General features: G+C 42.4%; 1 protein-coding gene across 1 annotated transcript; it reads left to right on the top strand.

Annotated features, from left to right (window-relative positions):
* The first annotated feature begins 6,161 nt into the window (after positions 1-6,161).
* Positions 6,162-12,503, top strand: LOC123394913 (squamosa promoter-binding-like protein 6). Its single transcript, XM_045089798.1, has 11 exons — positions 6,162-7,246; positions 8,568-8,746; positions 9,183-9,485; positions 9,566-9,753; positions 9,863-9,937; positions 10,009-10,116; positions 10,195-10,312; positions 10,412-10,553; positions 10,668-10,806; positions 10,905-11,492; positions 11,876-12,503. The coding sequence occupies exons 1-11, from the start codon at positions 6,639-6,641 to the stop codon at positions 12,320-12,322; spliced, it is 2,895 nt and encodes a 964-aa protein (XP_044945733.1). The 5' UTR covers positions 6,162-6,638; the 3' UTR covers positions 12,323-12,503.
* Positions 12,504-16,566: the final 4,063 nt, after the last annotated feature.

The following is a 16,566-nucleotide window of genomic DNA, read 5'->3' as shown; positions in this document are numbered from 1 at the left end:
TTCAAAATTTTTCATTATTTCCAAAAAATGTTGGCTCTTCCAAATTTGTTCAATCTTTCAAAACAAATTGTCATTTCACATTTTTTCCCATTTTAAAATTTCTTTTTGTGATTTTAGAAAAATGTTCACGTATTCAAATTTCTTCAAATTTCCAAAAGAGTTTTGCAATTTCAAATTTGTTCCCATTTTTAAAAAATAAAAATCGTGATTTTCAATAAATGTTCGTGTTTTCAAATTCGCTCAAATTTTCAAAAAAGTTTTGGAACTTTTACATTTGTTCCGTCTACCTTACCATCGGCGTGAGGGGGGCGCAAATCCAATCTACTGCTCGGGTCCTCCTAGTCCGCGCACCTGTCAGGGGATAGCGAGGAAGGTTCGTTGCGTTAGATTTGTGCCGAAACGCATAGACATGGTCACAACAGCGAGGAAGTGGACCGGCCATTTCATTATTAGGTGACGGTTTCTGATTCTAGCTTGGGAATCTTCTAGAAGGTTTAAGTCAATTTTACCTGTTTTTGGGAACATGTGTGAAGTCGTTTCCTATTGCTCTTTCTTTTCTTTAAATTTTTAAACATTTCACATAATTCTAAAAAAATTCACAATTAAAAATTCTCATATTCAAAAATATATCGGGTTCTCAATGATAAATTAAAAATTACAAATATCCGAATTTTTGAAATAATGTTGTGAAATTGGAAAAAATATTGGAATATTAAAAAAATCTGTTTCAAGAATCCTTCAATACTTATGAAAATGTTCACATTTAGAAACAAAATTATACATAAAAATATATTCATATTATTTAAAACAAGAAAAAGTAGAAAAGTAAATGTTTTCTGATTTGAGGAAATGATCACAAATTTGAAAATAAATTTCATGGATTTAAAAAAATGCTCAATATTTGAAAAAATATCTTGTCTTGAAAATATTTCCAAATTTGGAAACCATTCTCATTTTCACAAACTATGTGCAAATTTCTAAAATGCTCCCCCTTATTGAAATTTTAAAGTTTGAGAAATGCTCCAATTTTTAGAAAATAAGCAGCTATGAAAAATAGCTACTGCAATACTTTGGTTCCTTATAGTAGGCCATATTGGTACCGTATTCAGTGGCTATAGTAGACTGGGTTGTTAGTGTGTTTGAACTCGTTGCCATTGTGTGCATATACATGGAGTGGGCGGCCCACCAGGGCGCGTCCTTATGCAACAACCCTGCTATTTGACGCTTAGAAGGTTCCGCGACCGGGGGAGTGTACGTTGGAAAATACTATTTGATGCATATTGCATCAAAGTGTCAACTATTGCACACCTATCGTGTGTAGTTGCGTCAACCCTTTTTTTATTTTTTCTTATTTCTAGTGACCAATTCCTTTGATAAAATGTCAGTTGGAAATTAAAAACACATGCTCTTGTTGAACCATATGTTTTAAAAAAGTTTAAAAAGCTTTTTTATTCACGAATATTTTCCGTACTATGAGAACATTTTAAATTTTTGACATTTTTAAAATCCAAGCACATTTTACATAACTGAGAAGAAATTTTAGCTTCTCTAACATTGTTTTTATTTGGGAACATTTAAAAATATATTTTTAAAACTTTGTGCAGAATTTTATATTCAAGAACACTTTAGAAATCGAGAAAATTCATAAATTCGAGAATTTTTTGAAATTGGAGAAATTTGGTAATATGGTTTTTGAAAACTCAATCATTTTTAAATTCCAAAATTATAGATAAATTTTATGAATACCTTCTTAATTTGAATTATTATAATTGAATATATAATTCCAAATCTATCAAAGCTTGTTCCACCGGTTCCTTGGAAGAAATCCGCGTGCAAACCCCGAAGTAAACTAACTGTAGTAAGAGAAATAATCGCTGGAAAAGGTAGTCATTCAAAAAAAATATACTCCCTCCATTCCTAAATATAAGTTTTTTTAAAGATATCACTAGTGAAATACATACGAAACAAAATGAGTAAACCTACACACCAAAATATGTATATATACATCCGTATGTAGTCGTCTAATGAAACTTTTAAAAAGACTTGTATTTACGAACGGAGGGAGTAGCGACGAGAACAGCAACAGGAAACATCAGCAAGAACCAGCGTGTGAACTGTAAACAGCGGCAGAAAGAACGAAACAGTGAAAAAGCGGGAGACGGTATTGGACCAGAAACCTACGAAGCCCGCGAATTCGCTCTATGCAAAACGCGGTCAGCTTAACGCATGAAGCGTAGTATACAAGTTCCCGGATACGTGTGGCCCGGCCCAATTTTGCGAGAGAAAAAACAAGACGGTGGTGGTTGTCGCTGGGCAAGCCCATACGGCACGATCACACACGTGCGCCGCGTTGTTCAGTCTGCAGGGATTAGGCCTGTGACTGGGTTGGAGACTAATCATGACCAAAAGTTTGCCCTCACGGAACCCAGACACATTTTGGTTTGACTCTCTGGTGAACCGCACTCGTGCGTGCTACAACGCTACGGACACACACTCGCGCGCACACACACAGTCACCCACATACATGCATGGTTGGTTACTGAATCCTTGCATTATTCTCGGTAATTTTTTTGTCGCTGAATTTTTGTGTGAGAAAACTTTCGATCTGTTACCTTCATCTCCGTGTTAGTACATATTTTCTGACTCCGTCGCTGGTTAACAAAGTATGCTACTGTCACGTGTCATTGACAGAGTATCCATGCGATGTACTAAACGCTCTTATATTAGTTGACAGAGGGAGTATGTGTTAGTGTCGTTGTTTGAGTTGTTCACCATTTAATATGATTGTTAATGACATATAGTCATATGTCTTATTTATTTTCAAACTTTACCATGATATATCATGTAATTGATAATGTGTACATGGCGAGGAACCAAATTTTGATTCACTTGCATCCATCGCCGTCGAATAACGAGTCTGCAACATAAATCGTGACGAGATAGAGTACATGTTAGATTCTTCCCAACTATCATATAAGTATGGTTTAATGACCACTTATTACATTGTGTGTGTAGTTGAACATATCTACCCATCTCACGTAACCTGATTGAACGCGCTTCGTTTCAAAAGGCAAAATGACGTAGTTTGACCATTCACAATATCCATCTTTTGTGGGATGCATACCTTGGCATGTTTTTGCCTCACGTACACCCAGATGGTTCTGTAATATGTGACCTACTTATCATCTAATGTCGCGAGCCTTCTATACCTATACATTATGCATATGTTTTTCTCCTAGTTTTGACCACATTTTGTCACATCTTTCATATCACGTGTAAAACCAAGACTCAAAAGCTCGACTTGCTTACTCCAACTGCCTCTCTTATGTTACTCCTTTTTCGGCGAGCACGGGGTGGTCCAACTACCAAAGTGACAAGCAAATTTGACCATTCACAGAATCCATGTACATACTTTGGCATGGTTATTATGTCCATCTGTATGTCCATGTATCATGTACATATGTATGTCCATGTATCATGTACACCTAGACGATTTTTAATGCATGACCCCACATACCATTTATCGTCATGACCCTTCACTATATACACAATTATATGTTTTTTTCCTAGTTTTGACCATAGTATGTCACACAATTCATGCTGCATGCAAAACCCAAGACTAGAAAGTTTGATCACCTTAGATGCCCCTTGAATGGGGGCACATACGTTTCAAGATGATATCGACAACATTTGGAGTCACCTGGTAGATATCAACAACCCATGCAAAGTTTGACCTCAGTATGTCATGGAGTTCACGCCCCGTGCAGAACCAAGACCCAAAAGTCTAACCTCCTGAGCCGAATGGGGCACATACGTTTCAAGATGATATCAACAAGGATTGACGTCACCGGCTAGATATCAACCAAATGATCATATACGACATAATGACCGCTTGCCACACCACGTGAGCCGTATCGAAAGTTTTCATGCCTCTTACGTTGCCCCTTTTTCGATGAGCGCCGCCGCATCGGTCCAACTGCCGGAGTGATAAAGGAAGTTTGACCATTCACAATATCCATCTTTCGTGGGATGCATACCTTGCCATGGTTATGCCTCACGTACAGCTAGATGGTTCTGTAATATGTGACCTACTTACCATTTATCGTCATGACCCTTCTCTATATACACATTTATATGTTTTTTTCCAAGTTTTGACCATAGTATGTCACATAATTCATGCCGCATGCAAAACCCAAGACTGGAAAGTTTGACCACCTTAGATGCACCTTGAATGGGGGCATATATGTTTCAAGATGATATCGGCAAGATTTGGAGTCACCTGGTAGGTATCAACAACCTGTGCAAAGTTTGACCTCAGTATGTCATGGAGTTCACGCCCCGTGCAGAACCAAGACCCAAAAGTCTAACCTCCTGAGCCGAATGGGGCACATACGTTTCAAGATGATATCAACAAGGATTGGTGTCACCGGCTAGATATCAACCAAATGATCATATACGACATAATGACCGCTCGCCACACCACGTGAGTCGTATCGAAAGTTTTCATGCCTCTTACATTGCCCCTTTTTCGATGAGCACCGCCGCATCGGTCCAACTGCCGGAGTGACAACGGAAGTTTGACCATTCACAATATCCATCTTTCGTGGGATGCATACCTTGGCATGGTTATGCCTCACGTACACCTAGATGGTTCTGTAATATGTGACATACTTACCATTTAACGTCGCGAGCCTTCCATATATACACATTATGCATATGTTCTTGTCCAAGTTTTGACCACATTTTGTCACATATTTCATACCGCGTGTAAAACCAAGACTCAAATTAAGGCCCGACTTGCTTACTCCAACTGCATCTCTTATGTTACCACTTTTTCGACGAGCACCGGGTCGGTCCAACTACCAAAGTGACAAGCAAATTTGACCATTCACAAAATCCATGTACATACTTTGGCATGGTTATGTTCATCTATATGTCCATGTATCATATACACCTAGACGGTTCTTTTAATGCATGAGCTCACATACCATTTATCGTCCTAGCCCTTTTCTATATACACATTTTATATGCTTTTTCCTAGTTTTGATCATAGCATGTCACACGATTCATGTCGCGTGCAAAAGCGAAGACTAGAAAGTTTGGCCACCTTAGACGCTCCTTGAATGGGGCACATACGTTTCAAGATGATATCGACAACATTTGGAGTCACCTGGTAGATATCAACAACCCGTGCAAAGTTTGACCTCAGCATGTCATGGAGTTCACGCCCCGTGCAGAACCAAGACCCAAAAGTCTAACCTCCTGAGGCGAATGGGGCACATACGTTTCAAGATGATATCAACAAGGATTGGCGTCACCGGCTAGATATGGACGAAATGATCATATACGACATAATGACCGCTCACCATACCACGTCAGCCACATCGAAAGTTTTCGTGCCTCTTACGTTGCCCCTTTTTCGACGAGCGCCGCCGCATCGGTCCAACTGCCGGAGTGACAAAGCAAGTTTGACCATTCACATGATCCATCATTCATGCACCGCATACCTTGACATGGTTATGCCCAAGTGTCACGATACACCTGGATGGTTCTTTAATGCATGGCCTCACTTACCATTTAACGTCGCGCCCCTTCTCCATACACACATATTTTATATGTTATTTTCCTAATTTTCACCATCGTATGTCACGCAATTCATGCCGCGTGTAAAAACCCAGACTCAAAAGTTTGACCTCCTGAGCCCCCCCTTGAATGGGTCACATACGTTTCAAGATGATATCCGCAACATTTGGCGTCGCCTGCTAGATATCAACCAGCCGATCATATACGACATAACGACCGCTCGCCGCACCGCGTCAGCCGCGTCGAAAGTTCCCACCCCTCTTACGTTACCCCTTCCCGGTTGAGCGTCGCCGCATCGGTCCAACGGCTGCGAGTTTGACCATCCAGAAGATCCACCTTCCATGGACTGCACACCTCGCCATCATGAACATTACCTAGTATAGTATAGTACCATCATAAAACACCAATAATAACTTTGTGATGATAATATAAAAATAAGGTTTGATAATAAACAATGAATATCTGCCCCCTGCCGGGCGTGTAGCCGCGCCCGCGTGCCCGTACAAATTTGGCAGGCCACTTTCTTCTACTAACACACACACACACACACACACACACTCAACTCAGCCGTCCCCGCTACGCGTCCCCATCGGCCTCCACCATCTCACGCGCCCCTCGCTCTTTCCCCTCCCTCCTTCCCTCCTCCCCCAGTCCTCCGCGACTCCGCTGCTCCCCAGTCCACCGTTCCCACCACAATCCCGCTCCCGAATTCGCCCTGCTCCCGGCGGAACCCGCCGTCCCGACCCTCCCGGAGCCCGATTCGCCCCCCTCACCCGCCGTCCGCGCCGTCGATTCGTCCGCCCCGTCGCCCCCGCTGATCCACGGTATGGGCTCGGATTCGCGGCGGTTTTCCGAGTGAGTGATCCCCCCCGCCCGCCGCGGGCATGTGGGTGTCGCTGGTCTGGATCCGCGGCTGCGTGGGCGTCACCTTCGTCGACTGCCTGGGCGGTACGGGCGCCGACTAGATCTCTCGGCCCCCGGCGGCGGCCGCGCGCTGCGGCGGTTTCAGGAGGGCTGCTTGTTTCGTGGGTGCTTTGCTCTAGGGTTTCGTGGGGATGGACTTGGAGGCGGCCAGGGTAGGGTCGCAGAGCCGCCACCTGTACGGAGGCGGGCTGGGTGGCGAGCTTGAGCAGGCCAGGCGCGAGAAGCGGGTGTTCGGCTGGGACCTCAACGACTGGAGCTGGGACAGCGAGCGCTTTGTCGCCACGCCGGTGCCCGCGGCAGCGGGGAATGGACTGTCGCTCAACAGTTCGCCGTCTTCCTCCGAGGAAGCCGGGCCTGAGGTGGCTAGGAATGGTAACGTTAGAGTTGACTCTGATAAGAGGAAGCGAGTGGTTGTCATTCATGATGATGACAATGAGAAGGATGATGACCCAGTGGGGAACAGTAGCAATGTGCTCAGCTTGAGACTTGGCGGCGGCAACTCTGTTGCCGGCGGAGCGGCGGAGGATGGCGGCGTGAACGAGGAGGACAGAAATGGTAAGAGGATCAGGGTGCAGGGCGGAAGCTCAAACGGTCCGGCGTGTCAGGTGGAGGGCTGCTGCGCTGACCTTAGCGCGGCAAAGGATTACCATCGGCGGCACAAGGTCTGCGAGATGCATGCTAAGGCCAACACTGCGGTGGTCGGAAATACCGTCCAGCGGTTCTGCCAGCAATGCAGCAGGTCCGTTTTCCGATTGAGCTGCTATTACCTTTTATTTACATGTGTTCTGCCAGCAATGTAGCAGGTCCGTTTTAGACTGAGCTGCTATTACCTTTTATTTACATGTGATACATTTCCTCGTGTGGGAATGTATTGGTTGAACATGTTATGCACGTTTTTATTTTGTTTCTATTTCGGGTCTGTTCGGAATGCAACGTGAGGCTGCACTACCAAACTTTTGGCGTTGACCATAGGTATTGGCGTCCGTGGATTGTAGCCAGGGTTTCCTGTCCACGGCAAATATTTTTGTCGTTCATTTAACTTTAACGCCCGCACTCTAGCGAGACGGATGCGGCGAAACAGAATCCTTCGCCAATAATTTCGCGAGCCTGATTTTGGCGGTGCATGACCTGGGCGTGAAGCAAACAGACCCTTTGAGACCAGAGCAAACCCCATAGCAAACTTCTGTCCATGATGATCTTTTAAGCAATACCATTTGATATGTGAGAATCACCAAACTATATGTCAACTATATGAAAGCAAAGTAAGCTCTCATTTGCAGATTGAAACGACATGTGGAGATTTTTTTTAGCAAATATCTAGCAGAAAGAAAACAGGAACATCCAACTTCCATAGAAGGAAGAGTTATGGTGTTGTCGCTGGGAGCAAATGATCACATAGTACCACTGGGAATATGTTCTGAACTTCTGATTACACCTATTAGTTATTCATCTATATCAGGATTCGTGAATTTGGTTTATCGAACTTACGTGAGTTATAAGTCATAACCAATTCCCAAATACAAATGCACTGTTGTACTCTTAGTTTTCCCTTTTCAGTTGATATAATCGGTACAATTTCATTATTTGCATATGTGTGAGGATTAGTTGACGTTGATAAACTTGGAAATCTCCGTCCTATTCAGATATTTAAGAAAAAAAGAAATTTTCGAAATTTGTATGTTGTTCTCAGTAACTTAACCTTGTATTAGAGCGCAAAGATATGTTTCACACAGTCCAAATTTCCAACTAGACTAAGTTCCATCAAGTTTTTCATGCGATGTAATTGTCACATTGGCTCCTGCATGTATGCATATTTGGGCATGACATGGCGAAAACTAATGGCCTTCCGTGGTTCATTTTTTCCTGTTCTTGTACAAGTTATATCTCTAAAGATGGTGCCCACTTTTAGGAAATATTGAAGCCTGGGCATGACCGGAGGACTACTTTTGAAAGCATTTGATTTACCTAATGTATTTTTTCTGGTATGATCATAGTGCATGCATTATGTGTACCTTCTAAAATATTGACAAATCCTCTTGACTACCGTACATTATGTGCAGATTTCACCTTCTTCAAGAATTTGATGAAGGAAAGCGAAGTTGTCGCCGGCGTTTAGCAGGCCATAATAAACGTAGGAGGAAAACCCGCCCTGAAAGTGCTGTTGGTGGGGCTCCTATTGAGGAAAAAGTTAGCAGTTATTTATTGTTGAGTCTTCTTGGAATATGCGCCAATTTTAACTGTAAGTACTGCTATGAAGGTTCCAAACTTGCTAGAGTACCATATACAGCTAATATTCTGTGAATAAGGGTACTAGTATTTGTATAGTTAGTTTTCCACTTAACCATCTGAAATTATGTTGACTCCGAGCTTTGACTGAATTTTATTTGGCCTTGACCTAAAAGAAGACTATTGTTGATATTGTTTATGATGTCCATTATATCTTTCTTAAATTCGCAGTTGCATAATCCTGTGATTTTTAGCGGTGTGAGCTTAGCATCTTTATACTACTTTACTGCCTAATATTTGTTGTCTATGATGGTTTCTCCCAAATATAGGATAAGAGCATTGTTCTATGCCTAAATTGAACTATTATCAGCGTACTTAATGACTTTTAGAACTACTCTTATGGTAATAGTACTCAGGAAGAGACATGATTCTTAACATTGTACTTGCAGCTGACAATGCTGAGCGTGTACAAGGTCAGGAGTTGCTATCCAATCTTTGGAGAAACTTGGGGACTGTTGCAAAATCATTGGATCCAAAAGAACTCTGTAAACTCCTGGAGGCGTGTCAGAACATGCAAAATGGATCAAATGCTGGGACCTCGGAAGCAGCTAATGCTTTGGTGAATACTGCTGCAGCAGAGGCTGCAGGACCATCTAACTCTAAGGCGCCTTTTGCGAATGGTGGTCAATGTGGGCAGTCGTCATCTGCTGTTGTACCAGTACAATCAAATGTTCCCATGGTGGCAACTACCGGTAAGACATATAACCTTTTTAACTCCCAAGAAATTATTGCTTATGAAAAAATAGCTGATATCGGTATTGCGTGTTTACAGAGATTCCAGCATGCAAGTTAAAGAATTTTGATTTGAATGACACTTGCAACGATATGGAAGGCTTTGAGGATGGTTCGAATTGCCCATCATGGATACGTCAAGATTCTACTCAAAGCCCACCACAGACTAGTGGTAATTCGGATTCAACATCAGCTCAGTCACTGTCAAGCTCAAATGGAGATGCTCAGGTTTATTATTTTCATCCTTTCAATGTGCTCAGAAAAAATAAATCTAAATAGCTATTTTCAACATCTTCGTACCTTTCTCTGACATACATTGGTACTGTTTTGCTTCAAGTGTCGGACTGATAAAATTGTATTCAAGCTTTTTGAGAAAGTTCCTAGTGAATTACCTCCAATTTTGCGATCACAGGTAAATATGCTCACTCTCGCAAATTAGAAGAGAGCATATCTTGATTTTAACACTTTAACCCTGAATTTCAGATCCTTGGTTGGTTGTCCAGTAGCCCTACTGATATAGAGAGCTATATCAGACCTGGCTGTATTATCTTGACAGTTTATCTTCGTTTAGTTGAGTCTTCATGGAGAGAAGTACATTTCTTTCATAAACATTTCATGTCATGGTAGTGTTCTTTTTTCTGGCTGGTGCTTCACATTTCTTTTGTACAGCTCTCTGAGAATATGAGTGTATATCTGGATAAGCTCTCAAGTAGTTCTGCTGATAACTTTTGGACATCTGGTTTGGTATTTGTGATGGTACAACATCAAATTGCTTTTATGCACAATGGTGAGTCCAAGCTCTTATATATTCTTACATGGCTTGTCAGGTTTCATTAAGCTGTACGTCAATATTTTGTAATATCACCTTATGGTCATTTTACTGCAGGTCAAGTTATGTTGGACAAACCACTGGCACCTAATTCTCACCATTACTGCAAGGTTTTATGTGTTAGTCCGGTTGCTGCTCCTTTTTCAGCAACAGTTAATTTCAGGGTAGAAGGCTTCAACCTAGTCAGTTCTTCCTCGAGGTACTTTATCATATACAATTTGCATAATGCTCATTCTTGCAGAGGACAAGTACAGCTTGATGTTCACTTCAGCCAATACGCTGTTATCTAAAAATACACATGTCATGTTCACAGGCTAATTTGCTCAATTGAAGGGCGTTCTATATTCGAAGAAGACACAGCTATCATGGCTGATGATACCGAGGATGAAGATATTGAATATCTCAACTTCTGTTGTTCTCTCCCTGATACAAGAGGAAGAGGATTCATAGAGGTACAAGTTATAACGTGTTAACTTCTGTTCGGGTGTAGTTTTTGTTTTAATAATAACTTCTAAATCATTCTAATTAATGGTATCATTGGTGATTTCAGGTTGAAGATAGTGGATTTAGTAATGGTTTCTTCCCCTTCATAGTTGCTGAGCAGAATGTGTGCTCTGAGGTTTGTGAGCTGGAGGGCATATTTAAGTCATCCAGTCATGAGCAGGCAGACAATGACAATGTCATGAATCAAGCTTTAGAGTTTCTACATGAGCTGGGGTGGCTTCTTCATAGAGTTAACATAATTTCTAAGCATGATAAAGCGGAGCTGCCTGTAGCGGCCTTTAACCTGTTGAGATTCAGGAATCTTGGTATATTTGCGATGGAGCGGGAGTGGTGTGCTGTGACCAAAATGCTGTTAGATTTGTTATTTGATGGATTTGTTGATGCTGGGTTGCAGTCTCCCAAAGAGGTGGTATTGTCAGAAAATTTGTTACACTCTGCTGTGCGAGGAAACTCTGCCCGAATGGTTAAATTTCTGCTGACATACAAGCCGAACAGAGGCCTGAATGAAACTGCAGAGACATACCTATTCAGACCTGATGCTCGGGGCCCTTCTGCATTTACACCCCTACATATAGCAGCCGCTACTAGTGATGCAGAGGATGTATTGGATGCATTGACTGATGACCCTGGACTGGTACACCCTCATCTACTCATGGAATATGATCTCATGTACTTGCTTGTGTTCTATGTTGTCTAGCTTTCTTGATCTTTTAAGTTTCATTGCTTGGATGTTTAAGCTTATTATTTAAGGCTTTTCTTTTTGTTATCTTTTAGCTTCTGCACATGTTTGACATCAGTTTAATGATGAACAACACATTAATGATGCTATACTACTTATCCTCTTAGCTTAGTTTGTTTCCACTTCCTCCGTCCCATATTAGTTGTCGCTCAAACGGGTGTATCTAGCAGTGAAATACGTCTAAATACATCCGTTTGAGTGACAGTTATTTCCATACGGAGGGAGTATTAATTAATTCTGAAGATCCTGTCTAATGCCCCTGCTGTTGCTTCTTGCAGGTGGGACTGAACGCATGGAGAAATGCGCGAGACGAGACAGGCTTTACCCCTGAAGACTATGCTCGCCAAAGAGGCAACGATGCTTACATCAATCTGGTCCAGATGAAGATTGACAGGCATCTTGGCAAAGGTCATGTTGTCCTTGGTGTTCCCAGCAGCATGTGCCCTGCAATTACCGATGGGGTGAAGGCAGGTGATATCAGCCTGGAGATCTGCAAAGCCATGCCAGTGACAACAACATCCGCCGCAAGGTGCAACATTTGCAGTCGTCAGGCTAAGATGTACCCAAGTTCCTTTGCGAGGACCTTCCTGTACAGGCCGGCAATGTTCACCGTGATGGGCGTCGCCGTGATCTGTGTTTGCGTCGGGATCCTCCTCCATACCCTCCCCAAGGTTTATGCCGCACCAAATTTCAGATGGGAGCTGTTAGAGCGCGGAGCCATGTGAGGGGTGCGTGTCGAAATAAGGTTAGGGGTGTTGCTGTTAAGAGTTTTAGTGTGGTTGTTAGATCAAACAAACATGTAATTGTGTGAAGAAGTTCCGTTGTATTTAAAAATTGCAGAATCTTTGCCCTGATATAAATTTTATATACCGTCAATAATAAATTGATTGTACATGTGCCCGTTTATTTCTATTTGGTTGCAATTTTAGGCTGTGAAAACCATTTTTGAGAGTTGTGTGTTTAGAAGAGAATCAGATTAAAACATGTTCTTTAATCCTTCTTTGTAATCTGTATATATGCGAATATCCATGTCTGAGCCGGGCTCATATACACCTGGTGAACAGTAAATTTTTAAAAGAAAAGAAAAAGGAAACAAAAACAATTCAAAAAAAATCCTTTTGTTTTGCATGGAAGATGCTTTTGAGGTCGGTTTTAAATTTCAGCTTATTTGAACATTTAAGTAGCTCTAAAAAAATTGAATAAAAAAAGTATATAAACAATAAACTGCTTCACAGATCCTAAATTTATCATGTTTTGTCAAAATCTATTCAGATATTCAAATGAGCTGAAATTTAGAGCGGACCTCACGCATCGAAGCATCTTTTATGCACAAATATTAATCAGGTATCGTCATTTTTCCTAATATTTTTTGAATTTACTGTTCATGGTAGGTGTTGAGGAGCTCGAGAGCCAAATAGCCGTGCTCGTATATATATGCTGAATTCTTATTGTTTATTTTCTCTTCTAGAGTGCCTAGGGACCTGTTTGGTTGCGTGCATCTAGCCCAACCAGGCTCCGGGAAAGCGCACGAGATGATGAAACATCTGGAATCTGTCTTAACTCCCACCATCTCTCCTCTCACCGTCCAAACCTATTCACACATCTCTCTTTGCCCGATTGCTATCACCAATGACCACCTTGCCGCCCCATTCATTGTCCCGTCGACAGCGACATCCACAACTACTAGGTCGACGGCGGCGGGCATGGACCACTGTTACTTGGCAAGGGATCTCAAATCCCCTTCCCCCTTCTGCAGGAGTCCGTCGTCCACAACTATAGACCTCTCGTATGCGTTCGTTCCCATGCCTGTACTAGCGACAACATGGACGGAGGTTGCAGCTGCGGGCGTTCGTTCTCGTGCCTGCGCTGACAACGACGTGGATGGAGGTTGCGGCTGCAGGCACGTCGGCGAGTACTCGGGTGGGAATTTTGACTATTACAAGTAAAATCCACAGTTTCCCGAAAAATAGTAGCATGTAATACCAAAATCTAAAAATACTTCAGTTTGTTTAGAGGAATAGCGAAACAGGGAGGTGTTTGACAATCCCAATATTTAGCGAAGTATTGTTTACAAGTTGTTGTATCACACATGGATGCACATCAATGACCATTGATTGGTTAATTAGATTGAGGGTTGTCTACCATGTCAATTAGTAAGGATGCATGAGTGATTCCATTGTTTGATGGCGGTTCAGGCTATGGTTCAAAACCACACCAAATGTACTTGCTCGTTCGTGTTTGTATGTTGCCTAGCTTTCCCATCCAAAAAGCTTTCTCCATCTTTAAGTTTCATTACTCGGATGTTTCATCTTATTTAAGTACACAAACGACAACTTACTATTAAGTCTTTTTTTTAATATTTTAGGGCTCCTTTGATTTAAAGAATTTTGTAGGATTTTTGGAGGATTAGAATCCTTATGATTTTTTCCTAAGTTGGTTGTTTGATTTTAGGGTTGGATCCTATAGAATTTAACTTAAGGAATCATTTGCACCACATTTCATAGAAAACCTAACATCCACTTGAACCTCTCTTGTCAAATCATTTGCTTTTCCAGTGGTATCAAACATTCTATCGTACCCTCTAGGAGTAAACTGGACATGCATTTCAATCCTGTATTTTTCACACACTTGTGTTTTGAAATTCATGCAGATCAGAGAGGCCCTAAAACTCTTGCACAAGTGTGACATCAGTTTAATGATTTACAACACACTAATGATGCTAGACTACTAATCCTCTTAGCTTAGTTTGTTTCTATTGATTAACTTTGAAGATCTTGTCTAATGTCCATTGTGTTGCTTCTCGCTGATTTTTTCTTCAAAAGTACTACCTATTTTGTATCAAATTCGAAAAGCGTATGTCGATTTTTTTTTTTCAAAAATAGCAACATGTCGGCCTGCAGTGGGCCGAAGAGTGGCCCGTCGGCCTGCGGTGGGATGAAGAGGGGCCCATCGGCCTGCAGTAGACCGAAGAGGGGCCCGTCGGTCTCCAAGCGACCGAAGAGCGGCCCGTCGGCCTCCCGTTGCCGAAGAGTGTCAGGGCACAAAACGTAATTAAGATACCTCAAATGAAAAAGTTATCAACATGAAAAATCTTCATCTCGTCGAAACGGTTGATTTTGATATAAAAATTGTCTTAATCGTAGGTCGTATGCAACCTGTAGAGCCAAAACAAGGTCAGGGGCAGAAGCTGCAGAGTTACTTCAGACAGACCGAATGGATGTCAGAAAATTTGTCACGGGGCACGAGGTGCACTCGGTGAGACCGTGTGGAATATAGAAGAGTACACAAGTTTGGTCACGTTCACTCGGTGAGACCGAACCAAACCACTCGGAGGCTCCGAATGGATCCGAAAAATTGCCAAAGCTTTTTGGATAGAATTTTTAGTCCTTTTATTGTACGGGAAGTCCAGCCGCCTCATAAATTGATGTGGGCATTGTTCGTCTGCACCAGGAAGACACGTGCGGGCATTGAAGAAATGACTCTGTTGCGATGGCAAGAATTAAGACCAAAACTTTCGACGCTGACATCATCCACCATGCAAAGTAGAGGCAACAGTCACCTCTCAGGCTTGTCATCGTGTACCCTCGACGACGGGGGTGATGCACACAAAAACGTCACTGTGTACCGGTCGGAAGCGTGGTTCGCGAGCAGTCTTCCCGGTGCACACGAAATTTCTTTTGGATCAAAAATCCTAACTTTAATTCCATATTTCCATTTTCCTTCTAATAAACAACTAATCACTTATTGCAGTGAATAAACACCTAATTACATTTTTTTACAAAAAACGCATTCGGTCTGTCCGAAGTAACTCAGGGCCTGCACCGGGTGTCCCGTGACAAATTTTCTGACATCCATTCGGTCTGTCCGAAGTAACTGTGCAACTTTTGCCCCTGACCTTGTTTTTCCTCTACAAGTTGCATACGACCTCAGATTAAGACAACTTTTGTATCAAAATCAACCGATTTGACGAGACGAAGATTTTTCATGTTGATAACTTTTTCATTTAAGGCCATCTTAATTGCATTTTGTGCCTCTAACACTCTTCGGCCAACGGGAGGCGGACGGCCCCTCTTCGGTCGCCTGCAGGCGGACGGCCCCCTCTTCGGCCTACTGCAGGCCGACGGGCCCCTCTTCGGCCTCCCGCCGGCTGACGGGCCCCTCTTTGACCCACGAGAGGCTGACGGGGTGCTATTTTTGATTTTGTTTCAGTTTCGACATACGCTTTTCGAATTTGGTACAAAATAGGTAGTACTTTTGAAAAAAAATCCTTCTCGCTGGTGGGACTCAAAGCATGAAGAAATGAAGGACACAAGACAAGCTTTACCTTTGAAGACTACGCTTGCCATATAGGTTTTTGAACTACAGACCTATTTGTGGATTTGGTTAATAAAAGGCTGCATGCATTAATTGATGCATAGGCCGGGGGTAATCCTCCTTTTCTACAAAAATGTTCGCCAAATAGGTAACGATGTTACACAAATCTGGTCTAGAAGAAGATTGACGCATCTTGGCAAATGCCATGTTGTCCTCGGTGTTCCCAACAGCATGTGCGTTGCAATAACCGATGCGGTGAAGCTATGCAATATTAGCTTGGAGATCCGCAAAACCATGCCACATCATGCCAAGGTGCAATGTCTGCAGTCGTCAGGCTAACATGTACCCCCATTTTATTTTGCGGGGGCCTTTCTGTACAAGCCAATAATGTTCACCGTGATGGGGGTGGTCGTGATCTGCCGTTTGCCTTGGGATACCCCCCCACACTCTTCCCAAGGTTTATGCCACACCGAATTTCAGATGGGAGCTGTTGGAGCACGGAGTCATGTGAGGGGTCCGGGTCAATATAAGGTTAAGTTCGTTGCTGTTAAGAGTTCTAGTGTGATGGTTAGATCAAACAAACATATAACTGTGTGGAGAAGGTTCGTTGCATTTAAAAGTTGTAGAATCATTTCACTCATATAAGATTACCATC

The sequence above is a fragment of the Hordeum vulgare genome, chromosome 5H (genome assembly GCF_904849725.1).
Source record: "Hordeum vulgare subsp. vulgare chromosome 5H, MorexV3_pseudomolecules_assembly, whole genome shotgun sequence".
NCBI classification, from domain to species: Eukaryota; Viridiplantae; Streptophyta; class Magnoliopsida; order Poales; family Poaceae; genus Hordeum; species Hordeum vulgare.
The sequence above is the reverse complement of the archived record's forward strand: the minus strand, read 5'-3'. Positions and strand labels throughout refer to the sequence as shown.